We start from the raw sequence: 9,776 nt of genomic DNA, 5'->3' as shown, positions 1-9,776 counted from the left end.
TTTAATCTCTCTCTTTATCATGGACTCTCTGGCTGTTGAAATCCATGGACAATAATGAGTTTGTGTATAGTGTGACTTTGTTGTTCAGAAAGTGGTAACCACTTTTGCTTTCAGTATGTAAAAGGACTCGTTCTCATGTTAATACTTCTAGCTTAAAGCTGAATGTCTCAAAGTGCTCTTCAAACAGGACACGCTTCACTAAAATGTAGCAAATTTTGTCTGGTTTCCCCTTTGTTTATCAAAAGCTGGATGTAATCAGATTTTCCTTGTGGCATCATTAACCACCTTAGCCTTCACAACAAAGAGTTTTAGAATGTAACACCTTATTTACCCTTTTCTTCTGTGTAACTCTTCTGCTACACAAAAGGTTTCCACCTTTTCAGTTTCATTTACTAGTAAGCTTCAAGTTGTTGAGTAAGTTAAAAATACTGTGATCTGCAAATCATTGAAAGAAAACTGTTTATCTAAGCGTTTTTGTTGCTCTTTAAAAACAATTCAGTGATAATCTTTGTCATTAAAGCTTATTTCAAGGAAAGTTATTTTTACAGAATTTTAAGTTTTCAAGGCTGATTTGACTCAAGCAGTGTTCTTTTGATTTTTTTTTTTACAGTATGCTTGCCTGCTGTGTTTATACCTATTGCTTTCTGTGCATTCTTAAACTGCATTTCTTTATTTGTCTTTCAGTTTTTTTCAGATTGAACTTTATTTTTCTTGTTGTAAATCAGCAGAGGTTCACACATACTCAGTACGTTTTGTTTTCGAGCTTTAAACAGTGCTTAAAATAAGAGACTTTGATAGGTTTACATGTAGCAAGTTATGTATGCAATTGGAAAATGTGGGCAATACCTTACACCTTTCCTAGTCTCTTTCCAGCACTTTCGAAATACGGTTTTCTGCTTTATAACCACACTGCCTACAATATTTGCTCTAAAACATTTAATAAGATGCTTTGTTTATATGTTCTTTTCTTAATTGGGCAGCTTCTTAACTAACTTAACTGTCAAATTAGACTGATGCAATAGAATCCATTCTAGTTATCTGTGCTTAAATTAAAATGTCTTTAATGTACTTTGAGACTTGGTGAAATAGATTAATTTGAATACTGCAGGTAAGGGCAGCTGTCCCCATCAAAATAGTTTAAAAGTGTAAGCCAGAAGGAAAGTTGAGATAATCAACTCTTTTGCCCTACATTATTTCCACTGTTTATTTCCTGAGTATGAAGATGAGATGGTTTGCAATGTCTTAGCAGGCATACATGTCATCCATTTTATAAAACAGTGGGATGGAGTTTAGGAGAATGGTAATATCTACCTAACACCTGAATGATGCCTTTTCATCCATAGGTCTGGAAACATGTCAAAAAGATGACTGTCATTATCGCAGTTGTATAAAAAGAGGCAGAGACGCAAAGGACTTGCACAGACGCGTACACCCAATTCATGCCAAAGGCAGGAGTATAATTTGGTGATCTTCACTCACTGTGTCCTGTGCTGTCTTTGCTACAAGTGGTCAAGATTCTGACCTGTACGTAGAAACTTCATCACATTAAATGTATTTCTTGTTTGGAGGTGTTAACCCTTCTTGTACCACCTACTACTATGAATCTGTGCCCAGTAGGATCCTACAGCAGCAGAAATCCTTTTTGTAGTGCTGTGAACACCATACCTCCTGACCATATGTAATGAAGGTGCATGTGCCTAGGAGTTTGAATTCAAAGTTCGTAATCCTGGGTAAATCTTAGGTGCAAGATCCCTTGTCTGTGGCTACACTAGGCCTGGGTTATGGAAAAAATCATGGTATGGGAGAAGAATATAAGAGGAATTAAGAGGCCCATAGGTGCCCTGTGTGACAATGAAACTAAATTATTTGCCCAAAACCACAAATGGTCTTGGCTGCAAAATTAGGTTTAGGACAAAAAAAACGGTTTCCCAAGCTACTCTTTATGCCACTGGGACCGCAACATCTTGCAATGAAATGCCTTATCAAGCCTTTTGGGAAGGACCTGGTAGTTTTTACTTCAGCTTATATTAATCTTTCAGTCATTGTAGTCTGCTGGAGTATTCAAAGTGAGATGCAGTTCTGATCTGAAAGACCAATGGAGTAAATAATGCAGCCAGATTTGTACATGCTATTTTGTTTGTGTGACTTTGTTTTGCCTGGCATAATTAAAACATTGCAGACAGTTTAGAGCTGCTTGGAAGGTCACTTTTTTGGTGTTCAAAGGGAAGACGTGCAAGTAGAGTAATGATGCGGTTACTACCCCCTGTGGGGGCATCAGCAGTTTGGAAACCTGTAGTGGATTTCTGGCAATTTTTTTTTGTTGTACTCATAATTATAAAATTACATTTTTAAAAGATGAGTTGATGTGCATATATTTTCATGGCATTGCTATGAACAGGAGGGACCCTAGTGTATTTTTACAGTGTGCGATAAATAGTTGCTGAATGAGCAATGTACGTGTTTATCTTCCAGCTGAATTGAGTTTTAGATCACAAATTAATTTTTACATCAGTGATTGGAATATTTTATTGAAGTAATATTCAGCTGTGGTTGAATTTACAGTTGTGATTTTAACTCTACACTTTAAAGGAGCTTTTGTTTTTATAAATAAAACTGAAAAACATGCTACAAAGAACTGTTTCAAGTGTGTGTTTACTTTTGTTGCGGGTCATATCTAGAAAACAGACTTTTTAAGAAAATACTCGTTACATTTTTCTGATTATACATGGGTGTTCAGGTTGTGGGTACAGTGAAAATGGTCACGTGGTGGCCATTCATCCTGGTGTGTGGGGGGTTTTGTGGGGTGTGGGAGGGGTTTTTTCCCTTATCTCACTCTACCTTGCCCACTTCAGGATGTGTTATTTCCTTTCTAATTGCATCCCACAAAGAAGGGCTAGTACCTTTTGAATGTAAAGGATTATATTTGGATGTGTAAGCTGTTGGGGTTTGGCATGCAGGATTTAAAGCTGCTGTCTGTGCTGATTTTGTTAGAAAAGGTAAATAATAAACACCTAGGAGCACTTTGGCCCCATCATGCTAAGATTTGTGTTATAGAGGAAGTACAAAGAAACAATAAGTAGGTTTCATTCACATGTCTTGTGGAGCAATAGAGTTCTTAACTAATTACAGAGAAGCAATTTGCTGCTTGTTTTCTGCTTTAAGGAGCTTTCAGAGAAGTGTGGTTGACAGTGCTTAATGAAGCCTGCAGGAGAAAGGCAAAGCCACTGCAGGGAGTACAAGGTACAGAGCAAAAGATGTAGCATCTTATTAAAATTGGAAAAGAAAAGTATTCTTAGATAAGTATGTAACTGGAGGTGCTTCTGGCAAGGTAAGCGACGCAGTTCCTTGAGATACAGGCATCTCGAAGGTAACATTGGATGTATTTTTGCCGATGGTTTATTAATTTTTAAAAGGGTGATTTGGTCATTTTAAACATACTTACAAATGTGAGCCAAATTATCTAGGTATTTGTGGTGCAAAAATCATGAGGAGAAGTGAATAAGCTTGTGAAATCAAAAAGTTCCAGGTGGTACTGTGTGTTTGTCCCGAGATCTAGGCAATGTCAGTACAGCTACGTCACTGTTCGTTCAGTGACAGCTCCAGCCTTTTTGTCTCTGGCCAGCAGAAGAGAGGAAGAGCTCGGAGCTGCAAGCTGGCAGGAGCTACAGATTATAGCAGGATGGAGGAGTAGAGTCTGCCCTTCTCTGTCGCGGACTGACTGGGCTCTCCGCTCTTGGAACTGAGTTTACCTGGCATCTGCCGTGACCATTTCCTTCAGGAAGGAGACAGCTGGGTGTGTGACAGGGTCTCGAATGGTTGTCTTTTTGAGAACTACTGGTCGTGTCCAAAGATGCAGTCTGAACTCCTTTCTACCAGAGGCAAGGACTGTGAATGACTGGAATTTTTAGGCTCTGCTGAAATTCTGCTAGGTTAGAATTAGCTGAATTCCCCTCCGCCAGCCCCTGCTGCTGTGCTCCAGCCTAGCTTGAGCACAGCAAGTTGTTTGAGTATTGCTGCTTTAGATGCCATAACTGCTAGCAAGTATTTTTGCAGTATTGGAAGCTGAAACAGTTTGAGGGTTTATCAGTCAATTACCTTGTTTTGACTCCATCTTCACCACCTGACAGCTCTCTTCATTCCTTTATGCTCTTATGTAGATGGCTACTGAACTTTTTAATACTTGTAATATTTTTTTCCAATTTACTGTGTTTTTATTTGTTTTGCTTTATGTTTGGAACTTTTGAAGTGGGATTAAACAGGTTATTTTTTTTCCCAGGCTTTTTACCTCTCCCTGTCTATGAAATGAATCTATCTTAGATGGTTATTCATTTAGATGAATTTGAAGTCTCTTTCCTGCCACCTTATCAATCAAAACTTGTAAGAAAGGAGTAATTTCCAGACAGGCACTGACTTGCTCCGTTCTGTAAGAGAAGGATGAATGTTCAAAAGACTTCAAATAGCTGCACAGTGCATCCAGCTGCTCTGCATTTGTAAGGACGTTTTTCTTTGTTATAGCTGGCTGCTTCTGTCTTACAATGTATGTGAAGTGAACAAGCTGTATCAAGCCTGTAGGCCTTGTTTGAACAGCACAATTGGAGATTTATGATGTATTTTATTGCGATCAATGTAGCACATGTATCACTGTTAGGTGAAGTTTACCTCAGGCTTTCTGTGAGCCTTGACTAGCTCCAGGTTTATGCAAAGTATGTATTGAACAAGGTGGGGCTTCAGAGCTCAGCCTGTTTGTGCGTATTGTCATGGCCATCCCCCAGAGACAATTCCTGACTCTTTGGCTCTATTTGTTGCAGATACTACCAGGCGGTACCTGGGATTGAGAAAGTATGCTAGTACTCTGCATACAAAGGAGTTAGACGAGAAGCCTTTTGCAGCTGCTTTTTTGTCTTTTCCCCCATTTACTTCAGATGCCAAGGTACAACAGGATTATAAAAACGGTGTGGTGGCTCAGGGGAACAAATCCTGCTGCCCTTGAGTGTCCAAGCAGGAGGTGGCTTGCCCTAGTAACACAAGTTATTTATGTCCATATATCACCTTCCTGCATCTGTGTGTGCAGCCACCATAAGTGCAGGTCACAGTCGTAGAAACTTTTAAGTCATGTCATCCCTGTCTGCTTCCACCAACTGTCTGCGAGCTGGGTGTAAAGCCTGAACATTGACAACTATAATGTTCACGTTTCATCCTGTGCTGGATGATGATCAGGCACAGTTCTTAAAGCCTGTGCTACACACAGGCAACCCAGTTGTCATGGGCAGCTGGGGACTAGGCGAGGTGCTGCAAAGAAATAGATTTGTGGGACTGTCTTTACAAGTGACCAAGAGAAACAGTTATCTCTCTCCAGCGGTAGTGGGAGCCAATGCTCAATCCTGACACGTGCTTACTGTGGTGCCTTGGGGATGGCAGAAGGGGACTGGGCATGGTTAAGCTGCCATCCCTCACTGACTTAGCCTCATGAGGGAATGCAGCAATGACCCTTTCTTTCTGGCATCCCAATCTACATCAAGAGACAAAGGAGAAAGTCATCTTGGCTCTGGACTTAGACACAGCTGAGGCATTGCTCTTCTGGGAGGTTTCATGGGACCCCGTGGTAACCTTGCTTCCCTTGCCAGAGTGCTCTTCATGTTGCATATTTATCTCTGTCCTATTACTTTATTCCTGTTGTGCTGAACTCTAAGAAAATACTACACTGCTCACATCATAATTGCAAAACATCAAGAATTTATTAATTTCCAAGTAGCATAGAGTCTAAAGTTAGGAGCTGTCTTCATGTTTCTTCATTCTCATTTTAAATCAAGTAAATCTATATACATGTTTTCAGACATCTGTATAAATTATGCAACCAAAGTCAGGGAGGGTTTCTTATATTTACACACAGTATTTCCAGAAGCACTCGGAAAGATTGCCACGTTTCTTGTACTGTCTCCTGTCCTTGGTCAAGAGGCGGCCCAGCAAAGCAACTCGAGGATGATTTCCATAGGAAGTCTGAAGTCAAACAGCATTAGAGAGGTTACTGTTGGATGGCAAATGTTCCCAGTGGGAAAGTACACTCTTCACTGCCCCAACTGATCACCCAGCCCTGTGTTCTGACTGGGGGAAGGAGGGAGTGTGCGTGTGCCCAGTGTACCTTCCCTCTCATTTAGATGATGCACTAAAACTAGTCCCTGTCTTCTGCCTTTATATTTAATTTGGCAGACAAGTGAACAGGAATGACCTTCTCTGTTTACCTAATGGTTCATAACAAATCTGATAATACCATGTAGCCTATGTTATAGTGGGGGGAAAAAAATTACATGCAGCTAATACTGGTTAATGTGCTGGCCTGGCCTGGTGAAGCTGGGACTTGGCCTTTATTTAGAAAGCTGGTTTTCTGGGCAAAAAAGTGGGGGGTTTAGTATTAAATGTTCTGGATTACTCACTCTCTTCCCCTCACCCCCCGCTTATCTAACTGCTAAGTGATTCCAGCTTCAAGAACACTGCAGCATACTGTTTATGAAGTGTGTGGGTCTTAAATGATGCCTCAGTAACAATTCAGTGCAGTTTAAAATGTGGAGTGTTATTTTTCTTGTTTCAGTGACAGATGGTCATTTACTTACCTCTTTGGTATCTTCCCTTGGGTTGTAGCTGCTGGGGCTAAGACCTGGTAGGGGGGAGATGTAATGAAATGTTTTACCATTTAGAAATCGTGAACCTACACCAGTCATTCTTGTGTCCCATAATGCTATTGCTGGCAGAAGTCTTGAAGTGGAATGTTCAGAGGACCAGAAAGAAAACCCTTTTGCTGCAGCACCGCTATTTCATCCTGTGGCACACGATTGCAGCAGAATCTGCTATAGGCCAATCGTTGCCTTGGCCAGGTTTTGCTATACAACTCATTTGGAGACTTCTCCCGCTAGTATTGAGCTGCAAACATGGCTGCTGAGCAGGTTTCCGCAAGGTCCCAGTTAACTAAGTGGCAGCTGTCTGTTGCCTATACATAATACTGTATTTCAGTAAATACCCAGGAGTCAGGGCATGACATCTGTGGAAGCTGGACATGCAAACCGTGGGCACTCTCCCATAAATTGCTGCGGTAAATCCTCACCTGCTTTGTTGTCCTCAGTCACTGTGCCCAAGAGCTCTGGCAGAAGCTGAAGCAGGGAAGTACTTCCTAGGCTGCCCAACCGCTCCGCATTTAATCTTGAATCTTCATCAGCTGCAAATGGAAGATGACAGAAACAGGCATATGGTAAGTGTCTTTTGCTTTGAAACCCTGTTTCTGTCTGTCTCGGAGGATTTCTGATCAGGCCTGTTGGCCCCACCTGTTGAAGATTATCATGAAATCGCCAATCATCCACCCTCATTTAATGACTATAATAGGGGATAGTTTTTACCTTCCAAAGCTTTGAGAAAAGATATTTTCCTGATGTTAATCTCAGATTCTCATTTCTCTGGCAGATCTTTCTTTAAGAAAGTTTTTTGACTAACAGCAGCCCTTGCCATTGCTTGGGGAACTCGCAGCCTAATCCTTCTGGTACCCAGCTGTAGACCACCCAGACTTGTATAGAATTTTTTTTTTCTTTTTAGTCCTTTTCTTTATCAACTAGTTCCTATGCTGGAGTTTTCTCTGAATATAGACAAAACTTCTTGTTCAAGGCCTATTAACCAGCTCAGTGGTTAAATTATTAAATGCAATAAAATGGTGGGAAGGGCAGGAATAAATGTAGGAAATCTTAAAACACATTTCAGCAGCTATGCTTCTCAGTGCATTTCAATCATCTTCTTTAATGTGTGTACCAGTAGAGGTGATATATTTTTTTTCTGAAACAACAGATTGCTGATACCTGATGGAATTAATTTGTATGTGCATAGAGAATTTAGAATTCTGTAACTAGCCCATACACCAAGACAGGTTGCAACAGGAGCCCTTAGTGGTGTAATACTTGAGGTAAATAAGGCTTTTGTAATCTGAACAGTAAACTTCATCTTTGCTAATGTACCGCAGACATTCAAAATTGTGGACAATGCATTTATTAAACTCTACTTGTGTAAATGAATATAACTTTGTAGTTGCACTTTTAGATGATACTATGGAGGAGTTTCAGTGGCTCTTACCTGCAGGGATGGGTAAGACTGTATAGCTCCTCAATAGGGAATATATAAGAAAATAAATGGCTGAAAATAATCCCCCAACATTTCAAAAACTTGGACCAAGATCAAGAACTTGAAGACCTCTGATATCCATGTTGTTAGTTTGTTCACTCTACTAAAGGACAATTGCAAAGGACAGTGCGGATTTCAGTGTAAGACTGAATGAGAATACTGTAACTTCCCTGTGCTATGTGGAGACAATATTTCTAGCCTCATGTTATTTTTTAATTCAGAGCAGTGTTAGCAGGTAAATTTGCTTTGAGATTTAAAAAACAAACCAAAACAACCCTCTTTAATACAGAGTTCTATTTCTATCTTACCCAGCCTAGAGACTCTGTATATTATCAAGGAAGATTTAATAAGCCTAATGGATGTCTTCAAACAAATACAGCAATTGTTAGAGCCAGCTTGCTCGCCCTATGATGTGATAGATGTTATCCATACTGAGTCGTGGTTGCCTGTAAATGCAAGTTAAATAGTAGAAGACTTGAGAGGATGCTGGCTTAGAGAGTCCAATATTTTCAAAGCAAACTAGGGACTATTGATACCTATAAACCAGCACAACAGTGGTTGCACCTGCAAAGCAGGTAAGAACAGCCATTTTTTAAAAGTCAGCTTTATGAAATAACTTTGGGTTTGGTTTGCCTGTTCTTTCAGAACTCATTTCAGAAACACTTCCAGCACAGGTCAGATCTGATGACAGTAACCTTCCAGACTCTGAGTGCATTTTTCCTAAGCCATTTCAGTCTTGACTTATAGCATAGTTTCAAGCTTTGAGGACAGCTTTTTCAAGCAAAGATTTATTCTTTCACTGGACTGAATGGAATCTGCATTAGTGCAAACGAATAGCATGCTCAGTACATTGCTGATTTTGTAGTGTAAGACAGACTTGCCTGTTCTTGATCTACGTAGGACTGCATTAATCTTTGCAGTAGGTTCCCCCCCTTTTAAATACAACTTCAGTTAAACATAGCTCCTTTTAAACTGTAGCAAGAGGAGAGACCCTACAGCCAAGTTTCTTTAAATTGTCCAATGCCTACTAATGCTGCTTCAAAGACAGACGCTGTATACGCCAGCTCACATTCAGTGCTAGAAAGTTCAGATACCTTTGTCTCCTGGATCTCAAAGCAGCAGGAAGAAATAGTTAGGGCACCCAACCTCCCCATTTTACAAGATTAGCACCCACTGATGATGTCATCTGTGCTGCTGGTGTTCTGAAGACATTCCTGCTTTTTTCTACAGCTGATAAGCACAAATAAAGGCCCCTTGGAGAGCATGCCTGCTTCTCTTCTGGTTTTACTGCTCCAGCCCCTGCTTTATGACAATTAAAATAAAAAGACTCTTACCTGAGAGTTGATAAGACATCTCACTGGCATTGATGATGGGGAGAGATGAGAGAGGACAGGAGAAGCTGATAATAATGAGACAGCAGAATACCAGCTTATGCATTGTTGCTGTGTTGAGTATATTTTGTCTTTGTCCACTCCTGTAACTCAGAACTCCTGTCTGACTGTTGCCTCTGCTCCCGGTTTCACCCATTATATAGCCGCTCATGACCTCATAAATATCATCATGTTCTCTCCCCGCTTAAAAAAAAAAAAAAAAAAAGCCAAATAAATTTTTTGCCCATTCCT

At 40.3% G+C, this 9,776-nt stretch overlaps 1 protein-coding gene across 1 annotated transcript; it reads right to left on the bottom strand.

The window, feature by feature from the left end:
- Positions 1–5,716: 5,716 nt before the first annotated feature.
- On the bottom strand, positions 5,717–9,625 carry UTS2 (urotensin 2). Its single transcript, XM_010284612.1, has 4 exons — positions 9,489–9,625; positions 7,097–7,207; positions 6,609–6,652; positions 5,717–5,997 (listed from the first exon to the last, which is right to left on the bottom strand). The coding sequence occupies exons 1-4, from the start codon at positions 9,589–9,591 to the stop codon at positions 5,881–5,883; spliced, it is 375 nt and encodes a 124-aa protein (XP_010282914.1). The 5' UTR covers positions 9,592–9,625; the 3' UTR covers positions 5,717–5,880.
- Between the last annotated feature and the right edge of the window lie 151 nt (positions 9,626–9,776).

Source organism: Phaethon lepturus, unplaced genomic scaffold (assembly GCF_000687285.1).
Source record: "Phaethon lepturus isolate BGI_N335 unplaced genomic scaffold, ASM68728v1 scaffold22520, whole genome shotgun sequence".
Classification (NCBI taxonomy): Eukaryota; Metazoa; Chordata; class Aves; order Phaethontiformes; family Phaethontidae; genus Phaethon; species Phaethon lepturus.
Note: the sequence above shows the minus strand (reverse complement) of the source record. Positions and strands in the feature narration are given on the sequence as shown.

Coding starts and splice junctions, on each gene's coding strand:
- UTS2 (XM_010284612.1), bottom strand. CDS start 9,591: ATGCATAAGCTGGTATTCTGCTGTCTCATTATTATCAGCTTCTCCTGT. Junction 6,653..7,096: donor GACTGAGGACAACAAAGCAG/GTGAGGATTTAC, acceptor CCCCCCTACCAG/GTCTTAGCCCCAGCAGCTAC. Junction 5,998..6,608: donor CAAGGGAAGATACCAAAGAG/GTAAGTAAATGA, acceptor GTTTGACTTCAG/ACTTCCTATGGAAATCATCC.